We start from the raw sequence: 27,940 nt of genomic DNA on the forward strand, positions 1-27,940 counted from the left end.
GAAGCCTCTCCCCGCGCCGCCTCACGGCCCCCGCCTCTGACAGGCCCCTGCGCCCTCCCACCGTCTCCCCCGGGCCCTTTTCCCCGCACACCACGACACGGCACGGCCCCACCCTCGGGGCCACCAGGCGATCCCGCAATCCCCAACCAGGTGCTACCGCTACCTGCGTCCGGTGCGGACATCGGCCCGGCCTCCCGGGGAGCACCAACTCCTCCGCTCACCGCAGCCCCCTCCCCGGCGCGTGAGGCCCCCTCGCTCTTCTTCCTTCACGACGCCCGCCGCGCTCCCTGCCGAGGTGGCCGCCGCGCTGCCTGACCGACAGCACTGTGTCGACCGGGCCCGCGACTCTCGCCTCGCGGCGTTCAGTCGCTAGAGAAAGGAATCCGCGTAATCGAGCCGTTGCCGCAGCTCCGGACGGGCTATGAGTGGCGGATCCCAAAGGGCGAAGGTCAGGCAGCACTGAGGGCAGCCCCAGACGGGTCCTGACTGAGAGCGGCCCTGCTCGGGTTACCGGGAGGCTGCGGAGGCGGAAGTGGCGGTGGCTGAGGGTGCGGGTTTGGCGGTGTCGGGGGGTGCGTCCTTCACAGCGGCGGAGGGGAGTGGGCCTTGGTGACCTAAAGCACGATTATCCTTGTCGTGATGTGTCTTTAGCCGTGAGGCGTCACGGCGCGTCACTCTAGTTGTCATGTCAAGGGTGGCCTTTCTGAGGGGGCTGTGCGGCGGCTGTACCGTGCGGGTGAACAGCAGGTACGGCGCTCCCTGATCTGCTCTGATGTTACCATGATAAATACTAGGAATAGCAGTGGCATAATGTCTAGTTATTATATAATCGATGATTCAATCATAGAATGCTTTGGATTGAAAGGGACCCTCAAAGATTATCTAGTCCAATTATTCCTGCAGTGAGCGGGGGCACCTTCAACTAGATCAGGTTGCTCAGAGCCCAGCCTCATTCTTAAATATTCCATGCTTAGATCTAGTGTAAATCACCTCTCAGTCTGCAACCATCACTCCTTACCCTGTTTCAACAGGCTCTGCTGAAAAGATCGTCCCCATCGTTTTTATAGACTCCCTTTAATTACTGAAAGGCAGCAATAAGGTCTCCCAGGATCCTCCTCCAGGATGAACAACCCAAACTATCTCAGCCTTTCTACATAGGAGGGTTGTTCCAGCCTTGGATCATTTTTGTGGTCTTCTCTGAACCGACTCTAACACGTCTATGCCTGTCTTGTGCTGAGGACTCCAGAGCTGGACATAGCACTTCAGGTGGGGGGGCTCAGCAGTGAAGAGTGGAGTGGCAGAATTGCCTCCCTGGATCTCCTGGTCTTTTTTTTTTTTTTTTTTTTTTTTCCAATCAGGCCAGGATACTAAATCTGGTACCTCAATTTCATCATCCTGTCCTGCCATCACTCCTGTCTGGACATCTGAAAGCATTTTACCATGGTAAATTTATTTGTACAAAACGTAACAATTTATGTGAAAGACTCATGATCTGTGTGTTTGGGCACAGTGTCAGCTGTTGAGCAGCCCTAAAGTTGTCCAAGTTGGAGAAAGGTGGCACAATACAGAACTTCAGAGTATGAATCTGGTATTTATTTTACATTTAGATTACAGATACCGACACAAGCTTTTTGTGAGGTATGGGAAAGTTTTTTACATCCCTCTAGACTTAAGCACACAGAAATACTTGGCTGTGACAGCAAGTACAGGCCTGGATGTGCATAATGAGACTATTCAGATGTTAAAGCCACCTTTTATTCAGAGGCAAGAGTCAGCACAAATATAAAGACTCTGTTTACCGATGCAAAGTTTTAGGTGTCCTCTGCCAACTGGTACAGGACTAGACAGGTTTGTTTTTTCTCCTGCCTGTTGTTGAAAGGACAAAGTCATGCTTGTTACTTAGATTGTTTCAAGTGTGCCTGCTACACAAAGATTTCATTTACTTGCCAAAATATCCTGAGTTAACAGATTGATTAAATTGATTGGGGAAGTGGAGAAAATCTGTGTGCTAAATAGAGGAAAAAAGGTTTAAATGGGGAGAGTGACTCCATGTTAGTGTCGGTGCTTTATTTTTCAAAGGCACAAATCCTGTAGCCTCTCAGTGGGTACTTCTGAATTACTCCTTTTTGGGGTTGAAAAGGCAGACTTTGTGTAGTATTAGGCTTGAGTATCAGTTTCAGTGGCATTATGTCAAAAGTTGGCTTACTGTCTTTTGGAGCATAATATTGCTGTCTTCTCTAACATGGCTAAAATGCACTGTCACTGCAATTTTGAAAGGAAACAAAAGCTTCTTCTGTGTTTATAGCACATTTCCATATACCTATGACTATGCTCAAACTGTCTTTTGTAAAGACCAAGCAAGTAAATCTTGTTTCGCTTTTGTCTGATAGCTCAGAAAGGTTGATTAAGTTTTCCTACTACTTACCAAAAAGAAATCCAGATAGATCTCATTTCCCCAGTCACAGATATAAAGTACATCTTTAATTTATTTTCAACTCTGAACCTTTTCTTCCCAATACATTTCCTCTATTACTGGCACTAAACATGCACACAGTATTCAGAGACAAATCACAGTTGTGCCAAATGCTGGCCTAATGTATTCAGTATTTCCTTGTAGCCAGATCCAGAACGTGATCTCTTTTGCCAACACAGCCAATATTCACGTAACTTTTTTAGACCAGCCTGTTTTCTTCCTCTGATTGTTGGGGGTTATTTGTAGTCACTGTTTCCTAAGAAAGGAGCTACGTTGTGGTGCATTTACAAGCTGGTGTCTCATCCTGATAGGATAAATCACATTTTCTTATGTCCAAGCCATCTTAGCCCTGAGATCCCAGATGATCGCTCTTCACAAACTTTCTTAGGACTTACTTTGGGGGCAGTTTTCTTGGAATGATGTAATCACTAAAGTGCCCAGGGCTGTAATCCCTTTAGAAACACTGATGATAATTTTCTGTTTAAAATTGGCAAGTTTAGATCTGCTGCCTCATCATCTGCACGCTATTTAGTGTATACAATCTTCTTAATTTTGTGGCATTTCTAGTTTTGTTAGCTAGAACATCAAGTAGTACTGAGTCAGCATGACATAGGAGTCTTCTCTAGGACACGATCTTTGTGCCAGAGGAGTTAGGCTAGGAAGTCCCCTTCAAGAGCCAGAGCATATGCTCTTAGCAGCAGTGTTTCTTGGTTGCACAGGCACCACTTTCTCACATTTCAATATGAACCAAAGTCAACAAAACTTTATATTGACCTAGACAGAGTTCCAGCAAGGCTTTTGCCACATGTAATCATGCCCTCCAAAAGAATGTTATGCTGGCAAAAGTCTGCAAAGTACCTTAAATCTTTATGAAATGAATTTTGAATCACAGAAAAAAAACAAGTTGACTTGGACTTCACAAAGTATATACTCCTTATATCCATAATTAGATTAAATTGGTATGTACAAATATTCCATTATTTCTCCAAGATCCACACACTGTGACTGAACCATCTTGTTTAGTCCTTATTAACTCCAGATAATTTTTAATACTCAAACCTATTCCTACCAGTGCCAACAAGGAAATACTCAACTATCTGCTTTAAAGCAAAACCACATGGGTGTCTTCTATTTGACTGGCATTTGCTTAAGAGCTGGGGAAAAATATTTCATCATCTTATGATCTGCCTGCAATATTTGTCTTTTTCCCTAAGCAGAGAATGGAAATATTTAACTGCATGAATATTTTCTGCCTTTCTCAACTCTCAACTCCACAAAATCACATCATGTTGCAGCATTATTTTCAAGATTCGTTTGTTCTAATACACATTGAAAAAAATCAATATTCAAGGCTTCATTTCTACTACACTTTACTCTGTTGTCCAGATCAGCTGTCCTTCTACAGCTGTATCCTTTTGTCTTCTTTACACCTTAAAGGTCATTCACTTTGATTTTTCTCCCAAATTGGATGTTACAAGTCTGCATAAAACCAACAATACAGGCCTCAAGAAATACAAATGCACCCTTTCCAAGAACTGTAAATGTAAAATCCCTGGGCAGCTCTGTGTTGTAATTGATTCTATTGCAAAATCCAATTCCATCAGTTCCAAAAGCATATCATTGCGGTCTGATTTGAAAAAAAAGTGCTCTTTGATTTCCCCATCACAAAGGAAGGCTACAAAGTAGGTTCATGAGCACAACCAAGCCTATGGAAAGATAATTTTCAATTGCCTTGTCTCCCAGGCCTGTGTTTACACGGTCTACAGAATCACAGAATGTTTGAGAATGGGAGGGATCTTAGAACGTCATCTAGTCCAACTCCTATGACTCAAGGCCACCTACAGATTGCTGCCCAGGACCATGTCCAGAGTACTTTTGAATATCTCAAGGAGTGAGACTTCACAGCTTTCCTGGATAACCTGTGCCAGTGCTCAGCCACCCTCATAGTGAAAAGGTGTTTTCTGATGTTCAGAGGGAACCTCCAGTGTTTCAATTTGTGCTTATTGCTGCTGGTCCTGTCACTGGGCACCACTGAGAAGAGCCTGGCTTTGTTCTATTTTGCACCTTCCTTTTAGGTATTTATATACATTTCTTAGATACCCATACCCCTTCTCCAGGCTGCGCAGTTCCAGCTCCCTGAGCCTTTCCTCATGTGTGAGATGCTCCAGTCCATCATCATCTTCACAGCCCTTCATCAGACTCTCTCCAATATGTCCACGCCTGTCTTATATGGAGGAGCCTAGAACTGGTCTCATCAGTGCTGGGTAGAGGGGACGTACTGGCAATACTTTAACGCAGCCCAGGATACCATTTGCCTTCTTTGCTGCAAGAGCAGAACTGCTGGCTCATGTTCAACTTGGTGTCTGCCAGGACCCCTCAGTCCTTTTCTGCCAAGTTTCTTTCCAGCTGAGTGGCCTCCAGCATGTACTGGTGTACTGTCACATGTTTAACTTCGTGATATTCCTGTTGACCCACTACACACCCTTAGAGTACACTGCTAGTTACCAGCCTGTACCTAAAGTTAGTGTCACTGATCATCTTCCCATGCACCTGGACGTTTAGTTTTCAACCCACCTCACTGCATGCTCATCCAGCCCACACATCGACATCTAAGGATCTTATGGGAGACAGTGTCAAGGGCCCTAGAAGTCAGGTAGACACATTCATTGCTCTCTCCTTGTCCATCAGGCCAGTCACTTAGTTGTAGAAGTTTATATCAAATTGGTCAAGCATGGTGAAGCCAGGCTGACTACTTCTGATTACCTTCCTGTTCAGCCTTGAGAAGAATACTTATGAGAGCATTTACTGCCATGTACCAGTATTTGAAGGGGGGCTGCAGAGGAGACTTTGGAGTCACATGGAAAAGCGGGGGGAGTAATGGGTACAAGTTACTGCTGGAGATGTTCTGATTAAACACAAGAGGAAAATTTTTGCAATAATAATCAGCCATTGGAATAACCTCCCGAGGGAAGTGGTGGAGATCCTAACGTTGGACACTTTTTAAAAATTCATCTGAACAGGGTGATGGGCCATCTTCTCTGGTCTGTGCTTTTGTCAGGAAAGGTTGGACCAGATGATCTATGAGGTCCCTTCCAACTTGGTCTTCTGTGAGTCTTTGATAACTCATGCTTTTTTTGGTAGGTTTTCCAGAGGTGATGAGGTTACTGTGTCTTTTCTCAGTCTAACCACAGTCCCGCATACCCTATGCACAAGATGAATATATTTCAGGAGGGACCGTTTAATAGGAAATTTAGGCAGCCTTTTAATAGGAAATACCAATACACTTCAATATACTTCTGAAGTGGTGGAAAGGATCAGAGGAACAGTCTGGACATGCAGAATTAAAATACGTACACCCGGCTGAGACCTTGACTGACTGCTCGCAGCCCTGGAGCCGCCGGCGCCACCTCACCCCTCAGGGAGCTGGAGCGAGGCGGGAAGCGGAGGCTCCACCCCGGCCGGGGGCGGTGGCGGGGGCGTCGTCGTCGTCGGGGCTGTCGGTTGGCGCTCGGCAGCGCGGCGGCTATGGCGGCGGTTGCGGCGGCGAACGCGGTTCGCTGCGCGCTGTGGCGGGGTGGCCTGCGGCGCTGGTACCGCACGGAGCGGGGCGTCTATGGCTACAAGCCGCGGAAAGCGGAGAGCGAGCGAGCGGCAGAGCCGCGCGGCGCTGGGGCAAGCGGCAAGGCAGGTCGGACACATTCACCCCTACAGCACACTTTCCACAGGGGCTGCACTAGGCTGAGGGGAGGGCGGTGGGGACCGCCCCGGAGCGAGGGGCTGCCCCGGAGCTGGGGGGCTACTGGTCCTGCTGCGACCTGGGGGGAGGCTGGGTCCCCGCCGCCGCGGCTCGGGCTCTGCTTGGCGGCCCCACACTCGCCTCAGGAAGGCGACGGCCACTGAGCACTGAGAGGGGGGCCCAAAGTCCGAGGGCGTTGAAGCGTCGATCTGAGGCGCTTTATGCTTTTTTTCTCGTTGTCCGGAGCCGTCGCCTCTGCCCGGGGCTCCTGGCTGTCTTTTCACTCGCCGCAGGGCAGAGCCTGCCCTCAGCTCTGCGGGGGCCGAGACCGCAAAGTCCTCCGCTTGGGTTCCCCGGAAAGCTCGCTGGTATCTGGTGCAGCACCGCGGGCCGAAGTGGCCGGCGTCAATTGCTGGAGTTACTTCAGCGATCTGCTCTTGTAGAGTTTTAGTGCTCGCAAAAGTACCTGTGCGATGCGCCTTGGATTTTCCTTTTTGATACTATGGTGCTTGAACTGGCTACGTGCAGATAAGTTTACTGTAGCAATAACTGCGTGGCCTTTAGCTCAATTTTATAGTGCAGAAAAATCATTTAAAGCAGAAAACTCTCGAGGTGAGTGTCATCTCGACATTAACACATATGGGGATTCCAGTCGGAATTGATCCCGCCTCACAGAAACAGGAGTGACACTGGTTTGTTAGGTGCTGGACACGGAGTCCCATCATGAAGTAGTAGCATCCCTGATAAACACAGTTAATGTATTTTTACAATACATCAGACAAGTTCACCATGAGACAGCAATGTGCCCTTGAGGCGAAGGTGGCAAATGATCACCTGGGGTGTATTACAAAGAGTGTGGCTAGCAGGTTGAGGGAGGTTCTGCTTCTTGTCTACTGCCCTAGTGAGGCTACATCTGGAGTATTGTGTCCAGCTGTGAGCTCTCCAGTTCAAGAGAGAAAAGAAACTACTGGAAAGAGTCCAGCTGTGGGCTACAAAGATGATGAGGGGACTGCAAGGAGAGACTGGGGCTGTTTAGCCTAGAGAAGAAAAGACTGAGATGGGATCATCTCAATGCTTATCAATATCTGAGGGGCATCTGAAGAGGATGGGACCAGACTCTTTTTCAGCAGTGCCCAGCAACAGGACAAGGGGCAACAAGCACAAATTAGAACACAGAAACATGGGAGAAAACGTCTTTCCTTTGACACTGACAGTGCACTGGAACAGACTGTCCAGAGAGTTTGTGGAATCTATTCAAAACACACCTGGATGCATTCCTGTGCTACTTGCTCTAGGTGAACCTGCTTTAGCAGGGAGGTTGGACTAGATGGTCTCCACAGGTGTCCTTCCAAACCCTACCATTCTATGATTCTGTGATTTTTAATATTGCTTTTAAATGGCTTTCTTGCTGAGAGCGTTGTGGGAGGCGTTAAGGTTATGCTCTTCTGTTGTAGAACCCCTTAGAGAAAAGGGCCTGTTTTAAACAGGCAGACTGTGTGAACATAACAGCTGCAGCAGAGTGCTGGCAATGGAAATACGAATGTCAGAGAAAGAACTTTGTGAAATGGTCTCAGAAATGGCATTGTTTTGGAAAATGTCAGCGCTGCATCTTCATCAGGGCAACCCCTCCTCCCATTGGAAATGCATTATAAACTGTTTCATGTAATTAATTTGTAGCAGATTCTGCTTGCAAATATATTGTACTGATTTACAATTTATCGACCTGGTCTGTGTCAATGTGCTCAATGACAGTAATGTTGTGTGCATGACCTTTCAGCTGGTCAAGTTCTGTTAATCTTGATAATTTTTTTACCTCGATACAGAATGTCTGCAGCAGCACATTTCTGATGTCTGTTGGAAAACAAGTTCACATAGTTAAATTTTTAGTATGTCTGTCTCAGCTTGTGCACATGCTGTTGCCTAGTGGCTCCAGCAGACACAGATGTGTTTTGGGGTTGTAGAACCCAAAGTGTTGAGACTCTGTCTTCCTGTCATTCCAGCGAGGACAGGGAAGTGCATGGTGTAACTTCAGTTGTCTGAGGTGATAAGACTTTGCACACTGATACCATGCCAGTCTCAGGTTGGACATACCTCCTGTTGTGAAGAGATTTGAAACCTTTGGAGGAGGGGACAGGTCTCTCATGAAGACTATAAAGATGTAGTGAAGATATGCAGGAGAAAATTAGGAGAGCCAAGGCACAGCTAGAGCTCAACCTAGGTACAGCCATTAAGGATAATAAAAAATGTTTCAATAAATTCATTAACAACAGAATGAGGACTAGGGAAGATCTCAATCCATTATTTGATGCAGAGGAAAACATAGTGACTAAGGATGAGGAGAAGGCTGAGGTGCTCAATGCCTACTTTGCCTCAGTCTTCAGCACTGGAACTAGATGTTCCCTGGACACCCAGCCTTATGAACTAGGAGACAGGGAAGAGGAGCAGAATAAGGTCATCACAATAAATGAGGAAGTGGTCAGTGATCTGCTATGCCACATAGATGCACACAAGTCCATGGGGTGGATGGGCTACATCCAGGGGTGCTGAAGGAGTTGGCAAATGTGCTTGCCAAACTGCTTTCCTGAAGTCCTGGCTAACTGGGGAGGTCCCAATGGGCTGGAAGGTAGCAAATGTAACACCCGTCTACAAGAAAGGAAGAAAGGAGGATCCGGGGAACTATAAACCTGTCTGTCTGACCTCGGTACCAGGCAATGTCATCTTGAGTGCCATTACACACCATATAGAGGACAACCATGGGATCAGGCCCACTCACAATGGGTTTATGAAGGGCAGGTCCTGCCTGACCACCCTGATCTCCTTCTATGACAGGATGTCCTGACTGTTCGATGAGGCAAAGGCTGTGGATATTGTCTATCTAGACTTTCGAAAAGCCTTTGACAGTGTTTCCCACAGAATTCTTGTGGACAAACTGGCTGCTCATGGCTTGGATGAGCACACACTGCTGGATAGAGCACTGGCTGGCTGAACAGGCCCAAACAGTGGTGGTCATTGGAGTTAAATTCAGCTGGTGGCTGGTCACAAGTGGTGTCCCTCAGGGCTCAGTGCTGGAACCACTTCTGTTTAACATCTTTATTGATGATCTTGATGAAGACATAGAGTTTATCATCAGTAAGTTCACAGATGACACTGAGTTAGGTGGCAGTGTTGATGTGCATGAGGGTAGGGAGGCTTTACAGAGGGAATTGCATAGGTTGGATCAATGGACCAACGTTAATGGAATGAGCTTCAACTAGGCCAAATGCCAGGTCCTGCACCTGAGTCACAACAACCCCATGCAATGCTACAGGCTTGGGGAAGTGTGCCTGGAAAGCTGTCTGGTAGAAAGAGACCTGGGGATTCTAAACGACAAGCAGCTGTATACGAGCAAGCAGTGTGCCCAGGTGGCCAGGAAAGCCAATGGCATCTTGGCTTGTATTAGAAATGCTAAGTCTGTCAGGAGCAGGGAGGTGATTGTTCTCTTGTAGTTGGCATGGGTGAGGCCACACTTCAAGTATTGTTTATTCATTATTACTCAGTTTTGGGCACCTCAGTACAAGAGAGATACTGAGGTGCTGGAGTGAGGGCAGAGGAGGGCAGCAAAGCTGGGGAAGGGCCTGGAGAATAAATCTTATGAAGAGTGACTGAAGGAGCTGGGGCTGTTCAGTTTAAAAAAGAAGAGGCTGGGGGGAGACCTCACTGCTCTCTACAATTACCTCAAAGGATATTGTGGAGAGGTTGGTGCTGGTCTCTTCTCACAGGTAATTCATGATAGAACAAGAGGGAATGGCCTCAAGCTGTGACTGGGTAGGTTTAGAGTGGACATTAGGAAAAAAAATTTCACAGAGAGAGTGGTCAGGCATTGGAATGTGCTGCCCAAGGAGCTGGTTGAGTCACCAACCCCTGGATGTGTTTAAAGGTTTAGACGTGGTGCTTGGAGATATGGTTTAGGGGTGAACTTTGTAGACTAGGGTTATCGGTTGGACTTGGTGATTCTGAGGGTCTTTTCCAACCTGAATGTTTCTGTGATTCTGTGAAAATGAAATAGCTTTGCATATGTTTATACGAGTCTAAATATAAGGGAAGCCTTGGGAGAAATCTAGCATGCATTTGCTTGAAAATTTGATGAGTGAGGAGATTTAGGACTTAATGATGGGATCTGTTATGGGATGATAAGGTGAAAACAAGTGCTTAGAAAAATTATCTGTCCAGACAGAACCTTGATGATTATCAATGGACAGAACACTACTGTGTTGGTGCTGAGAAGGGATTAAATGTGAGTACGTGTGTTACTGTTCTCTTTTCTTTTTGGTTTTAGTTAACCATGCTCTTGCTCGTTTAATAACTGCATATGCTGAACATGGCCACAAAGCAGCCAAAATAAACCCATTGTACTCTGGCCAAGCTGTTACGAACATGGTACCTGAAATCCAAGAGTTGGCTGAAGTTCTTCAAGGGCCTCTCATTACTACAGGTAAGTCTGCAGTTTTATCATAGCAGTTGTCTTCAGAGATGATTGAGTGGCTGTGTCTGCTGTGTAAGAGCCAAATACTGAGTGGCTGTTCAATCAGTAATAAGCTGTTGGACAGAAAATTGTTGGCTTCAGCCTACTTTTAGGTTTTTTGAGAAATCATCATGTAATGAATGGCTGGTGACCTTCTAGCATCTTTGGAAACTACAACAATTTTTACTTACTCTTAAAACTACTGAGGTTATACATTAATTTCTTCTGTTGCTGTCACATTCTGATTTATCATACTACTTAACACTTGTGAAGCTGCCAGAGCACAAGGCCAGAAGTCAAGACTTGGCTTTTCTCAGATCTCTTAAACACTTGCTCTGGCCTTTAACAAAGGAGGGTCTCTTTCTGTGCTGTATTTTCTCCATCTGCCAAACAGATGCTTATTTACTTGTGATGCATCTGGCATTGGAACCACAACATTCCAAATGCTATGCTTAGTCACAAAAACAGTGACTTTGTGTCATTCATTTCAGAAAGGCATCTTGAGCACCTTAAAAATAAGCCTGAGACTCTTGTATTAATACCACTGAATTGTGCTTAGAAAAATATTCCTGAGTTTTGTATTTAAGTGAAGGAAAGAACACAAGACATGAAACTGTACTCTCGAAATATTAATGTAATTGCAAGACAACAGTATAGGTCTTGTGATTTCCTCTCCTTCCCCAAAGTGACTAATAACATCTGTTTCTCACAGGGCTTCTAAACATGGGAAAAGAAGAAGCTTCCCTAGAGGATGTGTTGGCTTACCTTGACCATATATACTGCGGGCATATTTCCATAGAAACAAGCCAGCTTCCAACTTTGGAGGAGAGAGAATGGTTCACTAAAAGATTCGAAGAGCTAAAACAAGAAGCATTTACACCTGAAGAGAAAAAACACTTGTGCAAACTGATGTTGGAGTCCCAGGTACCTTGTTCACTATTGCTGGATTGTAATAGAGTTGTGGAATCTGTCATGAGTCCTCTACTGTTCCAGATGTTATTCATGCAGCAAAAGAACAGTTGCTATCCTGAAAGGCCTTCACACTGTGCAAGAGGAAACAGTACAAAGGTTTGCCTGAAAAAGTTGAATACACAAATCTCAGTGAAGGTTGTTGTTGAATTTACTTAGCAGCTGTTATTGAAACAAATAGCAAATAGCAAACCTTTTGATTTGGATCAATTACTTTGGAAATTATTTCTAGGAAAATACTTCAGATCTGGACTGAGATGTTTGCTGTATGGCATAGTTAAATTTGCTGGTTTTCAGCAAAGGAACCTTTCGTACAATGCATTCTGTAAAGAAGTGAAAGGTTTATGTACTTGCAAAATGTATAGAAAAAATGTATTCCAATACATTTATACTGTGAAAAATGTTCTCTCTGCTCCCCCCCACCTGCTTTTCATCCCATGTTATCCAGAAGGATAGAAAGGTAGAAGAGCAGGATCTGTGAAGCCCTCCCTGTTTTCAGTTTTACAAGTGAAAGAGGTGTTGAGTGTAATATTTGCCAATGACCAAACAGAAGTATGTGGCACATTTTGTATTTTTCTTGCCTCTTTGGCAGTTAGAGGAATTTGACAGTGACACAGGAGGTTGAAATTTGGACTCTGATGTACCTTATTTTGATTTCAGTATGACTAAAACTATACTTTAAGTGTTGAATTCAACCCTGACAGGCAAAAAAAAAAAAATGCTTCTATATGTGATTAGTTTTGTGTACCTTAATCCTTAAAACTAAATTTTGCTTAACTACAATGTGTTCAGCAGTTGACTTGGGTCTTAGGCTGTGACTCAGTCTTCCCTTTTCAGTTACAGACTTCATTTATTTTCAGTTGTCAGTTGCAAAACACTGCAGACACTTCAACACTTCCAAAACTTTGCCACTTATGAGAGCTGTTTAGGAGTAGATGAAGTGGGAGGAGTGAGAGGAAAATAAAGTAAATATAGGTTTGTTTATTTTCCTTCTCTCAAGCATTTGTCTACCTGTGTACTAAGGACTGTGTCTAATAGTTATCAAAATGAAACACTGTGCTTCTCTAGCACTTTGCATCTTAGGGTAGTTAAGTTTTATGCTATAGAAGAACACCATTCCTTGATTTCCAAGGCAAACTATCAAGGAATTTGCGAATTGCTCTGGTGGTGTATTTCTTCATGAATCTTCTTCCATGCTTGAGAGAGAAAGTTTGGTCTTCAATATTTTGCTGCTTAAGAGAAGATAAGAGCTGATTTCTTCTAGTCATCATAGCTTGTGGACTGTGTGGGTGAAGGATGAGCTGAGACTTTAAAGGTACAAACATAAATTGTATTTCAAGTTTATAAACAGAAGATTGCTGCTTAAAATAGCCTAATACCGAAGTTCTTCTGTTTTTAATAGGAGTTTGATCACTTCTTAGCCACAAAGTTTGCCACAGTGAAGCGGTATGGTGGTGAAGGAGCAGAGAGTATGATGGGTTTCTTCCATGAGTTGTTCAAGATGTGTGCATACAGTGGTGTGACAGATATCATTCTTGGAATGCCTCATCGTGGAAGACTTAATCTTCTCACTGGTTTACTTCAGCTTCCACCTGAGGTAAGAGATTTATAATCTTTATGCCTGGTTTGAAATAAAATGAAACTGCCAAAGTTTGTCATACTGCAAATGCTGGAGCATTAAAAAGTTACCTGTGTGAGAGTGTTCTCCCTTCCTGCCAGCACTTAGCCAAGTATCTGCAGAGACTTGTAGAAGAAATCTAGTGAAGGGCTTTATGTGCTGTTACCAGAAGCACCCTTGTAATTTCAGGAGTAGGAAAGCATACAGTTCTGTGAATGTTTTTCTTTCAGTATGGCAATGAATTGGAAAGGAGTTTTAACCAAATTTGTTTCCATGCAGCTCATGTTCCGTAAGATGCATGGTTTGAGTGAGTTTCCAGAGAATTCAGCAGCAATTGGGGATGTTCTCTCCCACCTGACATCTTCTGTGGATCTTGACTTCGGTTCCCACAGGCCCGTGCACGTCACTTTGCTACCTAACCCTTCACACTTAGAAGCAATCAATCCAGTGGCTGTGGGCAAGACTCGAGGAAGGCAACAGACTCTGCTTGATGGAGATTACTCCCCAGAGTGCTCTGCACAGCCTGGGGACAAAGTTATTTGCCTGCAGGTATTTTGCTCACAATATCTAACTGATCTTTATAGGACTTCCCAGACTAGGATGTGAAGAGAAGTGGTGTATGTAGAAATAATCAACCAAAATTGAATTAATGTAGAGTATAAAGAACTGGGATCCCCTTTATAGAGAAGGAGGAGGGCAAGAAAGATTTCCAGGTGGCATATGTGATGTGGCATTTAAATAGTTCCAATTCTAAGATTTCTGAAGAACCAATTGGTACCCTTTATTTTTATAATACTCTGCTTTGAGAACCATATGCACCTTTCCTCACAGACCACTTGCGCATTTAAACCACTACTGCTAGCCTTCTTCTAAATTAAAAGATTTTGGAGAAGATCTATCAACAATGTTGCAAAATATGCAAGAGGATTTAGAGTTTTGTTATTTTATCATGGTACTGTTTAAGAATCTGCTGGAATCAGTTTTTACTCTTTGAATTGTCTTTTATAGCTGTGGATTTACCAATGGTTCCTTGGTAAATCTTTTCTTGAATTGTATTCAACTTGGAAATACAAATGAGTTAATCTCTTAACCATTTCTAAAGCCAGGAGTGAAAATAGCAGAACTATTCTCCTGTGAAGTGTAATAAACTTGAAGGAGGCTACAGATAGAAGTGAAAACATATTTCAGTTAAACAAATGTTTTGTGGATCCTGAGAGAAAGCAGAAAGGGGAATATGAACTACTGAGAAAAGAGGAGGCAAGTTCTTATTGTTCTCATTTTTTAAAAATGAGAACCCCAACGTTAGGCCATGCAAAGTCGCCTATACACTGGTGGGTCAGTTTTAAGAGATTATTGGTGAATTCCAGTTCAGGCAGTCATGCACAGGTCTTGGCCGCTATGATTTTTTATCAGCAATAAAACTATGTAAACTCTCAAATCATGAAGAGAGTGGTCTGAAAGGGGTTAAGAAGTGGATCCAGCTGAAACTATTTGTTCTCCCAAGTGACTAGCAACAGGATAAGAGGAAAAGGCCTCAGGTTTGTGCAGAAGAGTTTTAGATTGGGTATTAGAAGCAACTTTTTCACTGAAAGAGTGGTCAGGCATTGGAGCGGGCTGCCCAGGAAGGTGGTTGAGTCACCATCCTTGGGGGTATTTAAAAGCTGTGTAGATGTGCTGCTGAGGGACATGGTTTAGTGGGCATCGTGGTGTTGGGTTGATGGTTGGACTTGATGATCTTAGAGGTCTTTTGCAGCCTTACTGTTTCTAACAACTCAATTTAAAAGGTCTTGCTTAATGAGTTATGGTTTTGATTTTGCTGTTCCTCCAGTGTTTTCTAATGAGATTTTTCTATCTTTTTCCCTAATACAGGTTCATGGTGATGCTGCTTTCTCTGGGCAAGGGATTGTTCCTGAAACACTGACCCTTTCTAATCTACCACATTTCAGAGTTGGTGGGAGCATCCATTTGATTGTTAATAACCAGCTAGGCTATACCACTCCTCCAGAGCGAGGAAGATCATCTCTGTACTGCAGTGATATTGGTATGTATAGTTGAATCAGAAGGGACGTTGCCTGTTGTGTCAGCATTTTTAACTCCAGTGTGTACGTTTGCTGTGCTATGGGCTTTTTATACCAAGTTCCTGCCAACTCAGGGGTTAGAGAAATATAGCACCATTTTCATGATAGAGTAGAAATGAAAATTACTATTGATTATTACCTCCCACTAGCAAAAATTCAGATGCTAAAAATATGCACTCCCCCATCTACTTTATGGCAAAGACTAAATAGCAAGGAAAAAAAATCTTGTCACATAATAAAATATTTGCAAGATTTAATGTGAAGTCTTTATTACTCATTTCTTTTCTGCCATGTCATTGACAGCTTTTAAAATGTGTTGTGATGGAGTGTATAATAGATGTATTTTAAATCTAACTTGTTAAATTTAATCACAGTCATTCCAGTGTGTTTTCTGAGCAAGGTTTGTAAATCAGATACTCATTTATTTTTCTGTTTCGTTGTCAACTGAGTTTGTTGAGCTTGTAATTAAAAGATGAGGCTTATGCCATTTCTAAGCTTAAACTAGAAGTCTTTTGTTTTGGACTGTTCTTTCTTAGTGTTAAAGTGGTGTGTTACACTCAGCAAGATCCGAAATGTAGTAGTTACTTCCACTGTGTATGTTTCCTATAATTGAAAATACACGATTTCAAGACAACATCAAGTGGTTTTATTTGTCTTATAGTTTCATCAAACTGAACAGGTAGATTCATTCAATCTGATAAGGTAGATAGCATATGTTATTACTTTTTCCCTGGGCTGGTTTTGTGTTGTGGGAAGTTTTTTGTTTGTTTTGGTTTGTAGGTTTTTTGTTGTGGTGGTGGTTTTTTGGTTTGGTTTGGTTTGGTTTGGTTTTTGTTTTGTTTTCCCCCCTGCAATCAAAGTTTTCTTTCTTCTTACCTGTCTAGTGAGGTGTGTGTGTGGGGGGTGTTATCCATGTGGGCTTCAGGATTTTACTATAGAGAAAAAAATTGATGTGGGTTAGGAATGGCTGAAGTATCTTTATTTTCCAGAATTTGGGAGGATAAGGCACAAGAGAAGCATCACTCCATTGTAGGAAGATTTGCAACCAAACTGTCATAGAGGAGATAGTGTTAAGGTGTTTGAATTTTGCAGTGTTCTCTTTAATGAAGAGACCTTTCTTTCTGGAGGAGCAGTGGATAGAATGACTACTGACAAAGGAGAAGATTGTTTCTAGCCTGTAGAAGTTCACAGTAATGATAGATTAGGATAAGAAGGAAAAAAACCTCAGTTTTTGCTTGAAAGAGAAGTGATCAAATAGTTCTCTTCTATTCCCTGCAGACTTCTATCCAGATTAATGAGATGCAGGAACGGTGTATAGAAAGTCCTCTGGGAATTTAGTACTGCCAAGAAAGTTGTGCTCAAATTTGCAACAAACACAAGAGGTTGAGTTAATTTCTCTCAGGGAAGACTCCTACATTTCACCCCAGCTCTCATCACAAAGAGCATCTTTTATAGATTTTAGTTAAATACACTTCAGATGAGTCTGTAGTTTGCAGCAGAGTTGGTGCATCCTCCTTTCTTTAGAAGGGTTTGGGTGTGATTACTGATGTTATGTTTTGAATCTCTGGGCAGGTAAAATTGTTGGATGTGCAGTTATCCATGTGAATGGGGACGATCCTGAGGAAGTTGTCCGTGCCACACGACTGGCTGTCGAGTACCAACGGCTGTTCCGCAGGGATGTGATAGTAGACTTGCTGTGCTACAGGCAGTGGGGCCACAATGAGCTTGACGAGCCGTTCTTCACCAACCCCACCATGTACAAAATCATCAGGTAATTGTATCCTTAACACCCTGTGATGGGGAAACCCAAAATGTACTTGTGTTTGTACCAACTCAGTATTGCCTGCTACTGTCATAGAAGTCATAATGAAGATCCCGTGCCTTACCACAAGTCTTTATGTAAGTGCAGCCACACTGTCATCAGGCCTTGACCTTAAGGAAGGCAACCACTAGTGCTGGTTCTTGGATATGCAGCTTGATGCCTCCTAGAGAACAATCTTGCACACAGAGCTTGGATTTCATATTCATGATCACTAGTAATAAGACTGCAAAGTTGTCTTCTGTGTGCCAAGGGGAAGTGTAGATAATGTGGGAGAATGGGCAGGAAGCCACTGTGATGTTTGTGTCTTTGCCTGGTCCTGCTGGTTCCAGCAGGGACTTAATCATTGTTTGTATATTCAGATTTCATCCTTATCCTCAAAGAAAAATTTGCTGGCCAGTGAATTCTACTACTTTTGGTGAAGCGTTTATGGAATAGATGGCTTGGTTCTCAGCTAACATTGAAGTCCGACTGTCAATTTGTCTGAAGAAAATATGCATGATAGCACAAATTCAGTCTGACTAGGAGTGGGGTTTGACTTGCTTTAATCTGTACCTGCCAACTACAAGCACTTTTTAAATTAAATAAAAAAGGACTGTAAAGCAGATATCCAAGAAAATTGTTACTGTTCTGGAAATGCCAGGACAGTAAACGATGCAAATGAATATAATGCACCAGGACATCATTTATTTTAGTTGCCCATGGTATCAACAGTAGTAAGGTGGTATTTCCTTGTTCTACAGTGACACTTCAGGCTTAATGACTATGGGGTTTGATTCCCTCTCTGACAGATCCCGTAAGAGTATCCCAGACACATATGCAGAACACCTAATAGCTTCTGGACTCATGACTGAGGCTGAAGTGTCTGAGATAAAGACAACATACTATTCTAAGCTGAATGATCATCTTGCCAACATGACTTTGTATAGTCCACCTCCTACCAACCTGCAGGCTCACTGGAAAGGCTTCGTCGAGCCTTCTGCTAAAATCACCACTTGGGACACAGGTATGCCTGTACCACTTCTGCAGTTTATTGGAGTCAAGTCTGTAGAGGTGCCTGAAGAACTCCAGATGCACAGCCATCTTCTGAAGACCTATGCACAGGTCAGTAGAATATAATGATGTTTCTAGTCTTATTGCATAAAGATATGACCCATTGCAGGAAAAACTCTAAACACAGGAGGGCTGCCAGTTAGAGAACAGTGTAGTATCCTCTAGGAAAGCAGCTTGCTCTTATTCAAGGCTAAGATTATGCCATTGTTATTTCAATTTTGAAGAAAGACACGCCCTCTCCTCCAAAGATGACCATATAATTTTGTTATGTCAACAATACTCTGTTGCAATGAAGAAAAAAGCTTATAGAAAATACGGTTTATTATTCTTACAAATAATGGAAACTGTTATGATAAATTACTCTCATTTATGTACTTTATGATTATAATGAGTACCTTCTGAGAGAATGAATCAGGAACTTGGTAATCGTGTACACAGTTTCTAAAGCCAGTAGGGAGTGTTTATATTTTATATACAGAAACGTAAGTATGCACATGTGGCCAAGTCTGACAGTCAGATTTTGATGGCTCCTAAGTTTGTGTGTGATAATTGGACTGGTTTGGATTTGTGAACATTTCCCTTTGATGAATGATGACCATGTGCCACTGTCTAGTTGGCAGCCTTACGGCCTTGAGTTGAATAGTTCAGAAGACTGGTTGTTGTCTTCCTAGCCCAAACCAAGACCACCACTGCTGAGTATGATCATTTGGCTGGAGACTGAAATACTTACACTTAGTATCTTGCATCGCCGCTAACCAGATGAACCAAGAGTCTGTCAGGAGTATACTTTGTGCTCTGCTAAGATTTTTAGTATTTTCAGACTATGATCTAATTTGTCATTTGACAGTGTCTTGACTGGTAAGTGAACATAGGGGTTATCTATGGTTCTGTGGCCCTCAAGGCAATCTACTTCTGGATGTGCTGAAACAAGACAATGTGTATTCCAAGCCAACCTAATCTGGATGCAGAAACAAAGGCATTTCTCTGTCTAGTGTTCTATTTTTTTCCTAGCTTCTGATACTGATCTGTACCACAGATGGAAAAAGGCAAAATAGTAACTTTTCCTTGTTGTTTATGTGTTTAGTCAAGAGTTCAAAAAATGGAGGAAGGAACAAAGCTGGACTGGGCAACAGCTGAAACTTTAGCTTTTGGTTCCCTGCTGAGTCAAGGTAAGAGGCAAATGGACAGCAGACAACAGAGTATTTTTGCTCTGATGTCAGTAAAGTATAACATTAGGCTTAGATGTTTCTAAAGATTGATATGATGTATAAATTGACAATTTGCTTTTGTGTTAGTAGCACGCAGAGAAGGTAAATAGAAATCCTGTATGCCACTACTATTTGTAGACTGAGTACTAGATGTCTTCAAAGAGTTGTTGCTCCCTCCCACTCCTCCAGAACATTTGTGCATGGAGTGAAGCACATAAGCAGTGCAGCTGACATCAGTGGGGCCTCACAAATACTTAACAGTGTGTTTCGTGCTGCTATTTCTTTCCCCTCCTCTTTAGCCTGAATTCAAATCTCCATTTACTTGTATAGAATGTATATATTTTGCAGTGTGCTTCAGTAAATGGAACCATTTACCACAAAATAATTCTTGGCTGCAGAAAGGAGAAAAGAGAAATGTCTGAGCATTTCTGTACTTGTGAGCTGGTGCTATTTCTGGTTAAGAATTCCATCAGATTTTATGTTGTTGATGAGGGGAAATCCAAGAAGAGACATAACAGGAGAAGTAATATGTAAGAATAGAGGAGTTGATGCCCTGTATGTTTTCTTTTTACACAAATTGCTAATCCAGTGTTTTGCTTATTGCTTGGCAAGGATTTAATATCAGACTAAGTGGACAAGATGTTGGCAGAGGAACCTTTAGCCAGCGACATGCAATGTTGGTTTGCCAAGAGACAGATGATACCTATATTCCTCTGAATCATATGTCCCCAGACCAGAAAGGTTTCCTAGAGGTAGGTTCTATAATCCGCAAGACAATCTTCTTCAAACTGTGCTGAAACAGAACGCATATTTTAAAGTTGCTGAGACATATTCTGGTAAGCACAGATACAGACGTAAAAACTTGACGAATTTAAAAAGGGGGGGGCTTTGCTTTTCCTGGAGAGATCAGCTGCTATTCTTTTTCTGTCAGTGCCTTCATTCGAAAGGAAAAAATGAGGTGACCATCAGCTGCCTTTAGAAGTGCATGTCCTCAGTGTACCTAGCACTGATGTGCCTGGTTCCAAAGGTTCTTAACCCTGAGTTGTCATCTTCCTCACCCGACTCTCCCAATAATTTCCTTTTGTTAGGTGAGTAACAGTCCCTTGTCTGAAGAAGCTGTGCTTGGTTTTGAATATGGAATGAGTATTGAGAGCCCTAAGTTACTGCCAATTTGGGAGGCTCAATTTGGAGACTTCTTTAATGGAGCCCAGATTATATTTGACACTTTCATCTCTGGAGGTAAGTGTACAAGGAGCTAATATATTTAAAAATTAATAAGTTGTACTAGGCGTGTTTTTTAGCAAATCTTTCATCTTTAAAAGGGTAGCATGTTGAGAAAAGAATTCTATTTTCTCAATAAGTCTTGTGAGTTTGCCTGATTTCTGTGGAGATTTTCTCTAAAGATTACCTAAAATGAAAGACATCCCACCCAGAAAAGAGTCATTCCAAAAGGACAGTTCATTATATTAATGGCCTCTCTTCCCCTCCCCCCATTTATTTTACTGGTTGTATAAATAGTTGATAGCTTTTTAGGCTATATCTTTCCTTCATGAGGCATCTGAAAAATTCCTGAAGGAATACAGAAGGAAAATGGTGATTATTTAAAACAAACAAGCCCACAACAATGCCTTAAAACCATCTTCTAAGTTTGCTGTTTTCTGAGTGCTCAGATATTGACAAAAGACCTTTCTGAGATGGAGGATGCTAAGAAAATGCTGAGATGGATTTCTAGAGTGGGATTCTTTGTATGTAAGTGTCCAGATGTTTGGCATCTAGGTTCTGTTAGGCCTCTGCACTTCCTCTGTACTCGTAAGCGGAAATTCAGAGGCCGTCTTATCCCACCCCTCGTCAACACATACTTGATGCTGAGGTGAATTACATTTAGGGCTTAACTTTAATCCCTTAAATAGTGCAGGAGATTTGGTGGAGCCCAGGGGAACTAGCCTGTGGCTAGTACTGCCATGTTAGCTAGAACTGCCTCAAAGGATGCTCCCTGGGTCACACCTGCAGAGGACCAAATGACAAGGGACACACAAAATATGCAATGAGGTCAGGTATTTTCTTACTGAAGAGAGTTACCTTTGAGCACCCCTATTAGTCAAGAGGACAATTCCATTAGAGGATTTTTGTATACAACGGTGTTTTAGGGAAAGTTTTGAAACCTTCACTGCTTCACATAGAAGCTTATGATTTGTGGAAGCCCAAAGTTATATGGTAATGTCAGAAACTTCAAGTCATCTTGTATGTACTGTTTCATGCTGTGAATCTTGTGGCTAAATGCCAGCAGCAGGTTTTAAGGTTGTATTTAATGGTGTGGAAATCAGCTATGCTTTTCTTCCTGTGGAGTTTATGCAAAGTACTGTTTTGAAGGGGGGGGGTTTATGTCCTGTGGAAATAATTATTTCATTTCTCCTTGTATGTTTTTAGGTGAGGCCAAGTGGCTTTTGCAGAGTGGGATAGTAATTCTTCTTCCCCATGGCTATGATGGTGCAGGCCCAGAACACTCATCCTGCCGGATGGAAAGGTTCTTACAGGTATTCCACCACCCCTCTCAGATTCACATATCCCCCATCACAGCACTGGAAATCAGTGCTCTGGGAGTCTTGCCACAAAATGCCCCACTCTTGATGTACCTGCTGGTGACATCAGAAGCTGGAGGCATACCAGGATCATCCACCATGATGAGATAGGAATGGGCTGGGCTGAAATTAGTGGAAGAAAGGGGACTGTGATGAGAACATGTTGGATCTAGAAGTGGTGAGGAAGGAGTTTTTGTTTGAGTGCTGCCACAAGAGCTCTGGTGCAAGACTCTGACAGAACCCTGTAATAAATGCTTGCTATTCTTCTTGCATCTCTGTCACCTGCCCAGGTGAGTGTCTGGGAACATGGAATTTCCTAATGTGAGATTTGCATGGTGTTTGCAGAGGCCCTGTGCGCTCTGCAGACAGCCCTAATGGGATGTGCTTCACTACTCCATGCTGTCTGTTTTCTGTGTGCTCCTCCTCAGCAATGTCACTGTACCAGAGTGAGTCCAGTAGCAAGTCAAAACTGCTGAACTGCAAATAGCAGACCTCTAATAGAACACATCTGGAGGGCTGGCATCTGAAACAGGCATCCACTGTCTTGTGCAATCCACCCACAGATCTATCCACTAGGCACAAAGCACACAAATCGAATGCTGGACACTATGAAATATCAGGTAGTCAATCTGTGGCACATTTTTACCAAAAAAATGATAAAATAATCCACTGTTGTGCCCTTGTGACTATAGTAAGTAAATGAAAGCCCTTGCATCTGATCAATGGCTTAAGGACGGGTTTGTAACAGGGGTGCTGTGACTCTGATGGAGTTATGACCTCTCCACTGTTAAAAATTCAAACTGTCATGCCCTGGTTACTGTGTGCTAGGAGGCAGTTCAGATACAATCTTAGCAGTTAAAAGCTACAGCCATTTCTTCTCTGAAGTTGTTCTTCCATTGCAATCTGTCTGGATTGGTATATTTGCTCTTCTGTTCTTATTCTAGTCAGCTTGTGTGCTTGGATTCTGTCTTGTATATTTGGCTCACTGCTTGCTTCTTGACAAGGTGTTACTGTGCTCCCCTTACATAGATGTGTGACAGCTCTGAAGAGGGAGTCGATGGGGACCAGGTCAACATGTCAGTTGTGCATCCCACCACCCCAGCACAGTATTTCCATTTACTCCGTCGGCAAATGATCCGAAACTTCAGGAAACCTCTCATTGTTGCTTCTCCTAAAGTGTTACTCAGACTACCTGTAAGCTGCAAAACTCTCTTTTCCTTTTTCTTAGTTTTCCTCTCTCTCTTTTGGGGTCAAATTGAGGGGGCTTTGTCTGTTTGGGGCAGGATACGTTGAGGATTAAAGCTGGGTGGAGGTGAGCTAGATGTTGAGTTCATTCAGAGTCTGGTGGTCTTCTTGAGAATCTTGTTATATAATCTTTCATTCATATGAGTGTGAATGGGAGGAAGAGGGAAGGTTGTATCTTTTGTACTTACAAAACCCTGTCTCTATCCATTCCTAACTGGTCCAAAGAAAAAGGCAGCAAGGTTTTGTAACTTCCAACTCTTCCCTGTGCAGGCTGCTGTATCAAGTTTTGAAGAAATGGCTCCAAGAACAACATTCAAGCCTGTCCTTGGTGACTCCTCTGTAGATCCTAAAAGGTAACTCCTTTCTCAGAGCAAAAGCTCAGAAAGGATGTCCTGTCCCTTTCTCCTACCTAACAGCTCAAGTTTGAGGTAATATGAAAGAGGTGACTTAAGGGGTAAGATATTGCTTTATGGTGGATAACTTCGGGTTTTACTTGTTTCTCTCCTTTTCATCTCTTTATTGGTTGGTAGTTAAATCTCTCTGCATAGTAGTAAAGTGTTCAGACTTTCATCCTTTATCCCCACAGGGAGGCTGTGACCATAGTTACTGATCTGTTGGGTGCTACTCTGCACCATACCCATTAGCTCACAGTCACTAGGAGCAGCTGTTAACTGAATCATAGAATCATAGAATGGCTTTCACAGGGACCTCACAGATCATCTACTCCAACCTCCCTGCTGTGGGCAAGAATCCCCTCAACTAGGCTCAGCTGCTCAAGAGATGCAGAATTTTTCTTCTGTTGTTGGAACACCTGAGCTGATGAAGTGAAGTTAGGGCAATAATAAATGGTGTGTGTCTGTCTCACTCCCTTCAGGTATTTTAGAGAATCCTGTTCACAGTGGGCAGTTCTGGCCTTTATTTTTTCCCTCCTAAGGCTCTAGTCTGGTCCTTGTCCCAGTAGTACCAGAGTCTGACAGCATCCCTTATGTTTGCATCCTCATTCACAATTGAAAGGCTGGAAGCATCTTAGCATCTTGTGGTTTTTTAAATCAGATAGTGAGGCAAAAGGGGTGAGGTTTATCTCCAGTAAGGTTAGGCAGCCAAGACCTCTCTGATTGCTGGAGGGCATTACATATCTCCAGCAGGCAGTCCCTCTTTGGCAGGGAAGAGAACTGTTCTCTGGAGATTCTTCTGTCCCTCGCTGGTGTAGTCTCTACAGACCACACAGATGACTAGCTTCAACTAGGTGTTTAATTTTTAGATGATTAAAGCTGAGAGAGGTGAATCCCATTGTAAGGTGGTTTTCCCAGGATTACTGAAGAAGCAGGAACTCTGAGCTCTGGCATAGTGTGCCCAAAGTTTGCCATCTGATGGAGGTGAGTGGGATGGAAGGCAAAGAAGAGAAAAGATGGTCTAGGGTAGCAATTTAAAGTTTGGCTGGTTGTTTTTGTTTACAGGCTGAAACTGTTCTGTTCAGAGTTTCTTTAAAACACTGAACCTGGAAACATTTATTTTTTTCCCTTTAGTGTCACCCGGGTGGTTTTCTGTTCTGGTAAACATTACTATGCTTTGGTGAAGCAGAGAGAGACACTAGGAGAGAAACAGCACAATACAGCTATTCTGAGACTTGAAGAATTGTGTCCTTTCCCCTTGGAAGCTCTACAGCAAGAGCTGAGCAAATACAGCCATGTGAAAGGTCAGCCAGATTTCAACTTTCGTGTTTCTAGACTCTTTGAAATACTGAACCAGATCTGTTGCCTGCCTTTTAGGATGAAGACTTGTAGTGGCTTTTTCCTTTTTGCACTCCCCCCTGTACTTCTAGTGTTTCTAAGGTGGGATAATAAAAATATTTACCACTTCTGCTGAAAGAACTTGTCTCTTGGCTGTTGTCAGCTTCCATAAAGCACTAGTGAAAGTAAGGACATTTTCTGCATGAGTTTTTGCAGTCGTCTTTTAAACAGCTAAACACCAGTAGAAAAGCAGAATCTGCACACTGTATACCCTAATGGTGGATATCCTTTTAGTTTGACTTCAGCAAGCTGTGGTTGCAAGGGAATTCAACCTGGAAAAGCCTTAATTTCAAAGTGAGTGCCAAAACAAAAAAGGTAGAGGTGCTACAAAAGAAAAAAACTTGGTTTTTTGGGAGCTGCCGAGTGCATTTCTAATGTACCCTTATCCTTCCTTTAGTCTTCATCTGGAGTCAGGAAGAACCTCAGAACATGGGTCCATGGTCCTTTGTGTCACCACGGTTTGAAAGGCAGCTGGGGGTTAAGGTAAGATGTGCCCATGGTGTTTTAGTTTTTAAAACTAAGTTTTAAGTTCTCCTTGAATACAGAATTGTGTGTTGCTTCTACAAAATAACTAATCTTGATGTAGTAACCAAATGTGTCTTCTAATTTGAGCTACTTACATTCCTTGCAGCACCATTTAATGGTGATGAGCAGACCTGGAGCTTTCTCTTTATCTAGTGTTTGGTCAAAATAGACAGGATGATGAAAGATCCCAGGGAGGAAACAATATGCTTGGAGTGAGCAGTTGGAGATTGCAAAGCTGTCATTCACTTTGGCAGATCATAGAATCATAGAATGGTTTGGGTTGGAAGGGACCTTAAAGATCATCTAGTTCCAACCTCCCTGCTATGGGAATGGACATGTCCTGTTAGACCAGGTTTCTCAAGGATCATGCGCTAAAATGTTCTTGGAGCCATGGCCTTTGGGAGATGGAGGATGACTTCCTGCATTATTTCCAACTGAGAATACCTAGTATATGACAGCAGATGTCACCATGGCATCAGAGGACCTCAAGATACAATCCTGTGCTTGTACTTCATTAATTATTTCCTCCTGACTCAAATTTCAGCTCCGTCTTGTGAGTAGACCTCCTTTACCGGCTCCAGCAGTTGGCATTGGAACCTTACACCACCAGCAGCAGGAAGATGTTCTTACCAACACATTTATCTAAATTTTCAATGGACAGACGTCTGCTGATAGTCATGTCTGGTGCCTTCTCCTGAGAAGAACAACAAAACCCAGACCCTCTAAGACTCATAGTTCTCCAAAATGGAAAAAAAATAATTGGAACAAGTTCTGTAATGACAAAGCCATTTTTTCATGTAGGAGAACACCTAAAAATGAACACTGATGCCTGTTTACTCTCAATACTTCTTATTCTCTTCTAGTATTTTCTACAAAACATCTTTTTAGAGTGGAAGAAAAAAAAAAACAGTTCATGGGGCAGATCAGTGAAGTGGCTATAAAATACCTTGTACCATGTTGTTTACCTGCACCTGACAGTTCTCTGGAGTAATGCATGGGGACAGTTTCTCTCCACAGAAGTGTGAGTGCTGTTTGGTTCAATAAATGCTTCCCCATGCCTGGGAATGAGCTGTTCTATAGCAGAGTGTTGTAGATTTTCTCTTTTATTTTCCAGTGGGTCAGGAATGGATCTGTTGCAGCTATTGCTGCTCTTTTCAACATAGTAGTTCTTAAAGCAAGATTCCTGGGGTGGTGGGAGAGCTTCAGGATGGCTTCTGAAGGCTTCAGGCACCACTGGTTCTCTTGCTAGGAGAAGGTATGCTTTCACATCAAGCTTGCAGAGTAGAAAGCTGCTGCAGGGATTGTGCCATATTTTCAAGCCATATTTTGTTGAGGCTAAACCAGTTTTTAGGCTAGCCTGAAGAGTGACACTACCTCCTACCTGGGAAATTCTTCTCAGTGTCCTTCTGGTTTGTTGTTTTCTTTCTTTTTTTTTTCCTTCCTTAATCCTAAGATTGTATTCAGTCTTCTGTGTTGACAAGGAATGTGCAGCTTCTCATTAGTAAAGCCAAAGAGAAGTGCATTTAATAAACCATCTTTTCCAGTTGCAGGCTGCTGCTCTGTCTCACCAGTTCTCAAGAATGTGTCCTGTTGTTGAGACTTTAGTTCCCTCAGTGGTCCTTAGTTCCACAACCTTGCTGGAAGAAAGCTGAAGTTGTGACCAAGTAAGAGCAACAGAAAAGAGCCCCAAACTGTGGCAAGCTAAAAAGAAAAGTGCAGTAAGGCAGGCTGCAAAGAGTTTGAGGGACAGCTTGCTGAAAGGTTAGTGGTGAGGCCTCTTTCAAATATGCCAAAAGCTGGAAGGCAGAGTAGAAATCACAGGCTTTGCAGTGTAGAAATCACAGACTTTGTCTTGAGAAGATGCAAACAGGTTATAGAAGAAATCAGTGAAAGGGATAGCAGCAAATGACAAAACAGGAGAGTAATCAGCCAGGTTTTCTGAAGGAGCTCAAACAGATGCAGATGTTCAAGTCATTTGAAAAAGTTTGCAGAAGGCACCTTTGCTCCAGCAAGAAGACAAGGTGAGCAGGAGAAGACAGTCTCTAAAAGGAGTTCAGCTTTAGCTCTGACCATGGGTATTCCCCTTCTTGCAGCTTGCCCTGAGGGCCCTGTGAGGACTTCTCTTTAATCCCATCTTTTCTTTACACCAAGGACAATTCTTATACCTTCCACAGTATCTGGGAGCTCTGCATCCATTTAGAAGACTACTACTAAGTGCCAGCTAGATCTCTGCAAGGGATTTTAGGGCTTCCAAAAGATTCTGTTACACTACTGCTCCTGCCCTTCTTTCTGCTTGTGTGACATTTTCAACTAAGTATCTTTGAAAGAAATGCAAAAAAAAAAAAA

The 27,940-nt window shown here is 43.0% G+C and overlaps 2 protein-coding genes across 2 annotated transcripts in view; one reads left to right on the top strand and one right to left on the bottom strand.

Moving 5' to 3' along the window:
- Positions 1-210, bottom strand: part of UPF2 (UPF2 regulator of nonsense mediated mRNA decay) — a 56,900-nt gene extending 56,690 nt beyond the window's left edge. The window contains exon 1 of the mRNA XM_054399933.1: positions 164-210. The gene's annotated coding sequence lies outside the window, so the exon portion shown is untranslated. The remainder of the gene's footprint in view (positions 1-163) is intronic.
- Positions 211-5,998: 5,788 nt separating this feature from the next.
- On the top strand, positions 5,999-26,623 carry DHTKD1 (dehydrogenase E1 and transketolase domain containing 1). The gene is made up of 17 exons (XM_054399445.1): positions 5,999-6,161; positions 10,525-10,680; positions 11,423-11,634; positions 13,082-13,276; positions 13,577-13,846; positions 15,167-15,338; positions 16,948-17,146; positions 17,986-18,298; positions 19,332-19,416; positions 20,068-20,207; positions 20,544-20,694; positions 21,883-21,989; positions 23,064-23,228; positions 23,550-23,632; positions 24,806-24,975; positions 25,467-25,552; positions 26,139-26,623. Exons 1-17 carry the CDS (start codon positions 5,999-6,001, stop codon positions 26,238-26,240), a joined length of 2,769 nt encoding a protein of 922 aa, XP_054255420.1. The 3' UTR covers positions 26,241-26,623.
- The last annotated feature ends 1,317 nt before the right edge of the window (positions 26,624-27,940 follow it).

The sequence above is a fragment of the Indicator indicator genome, chromosome 3 (assembly GCF_027791375.1).
Source record: "Indicator indicator isolate 239-I01 chromosome 3, UM_Iind_1.1, whole genome shotgun sequence".
NCBI lineage: Eukaryota > Metazoa > Chordata > Aves > Piciformes > Indicatoridae > Indicator > Indicator indicator.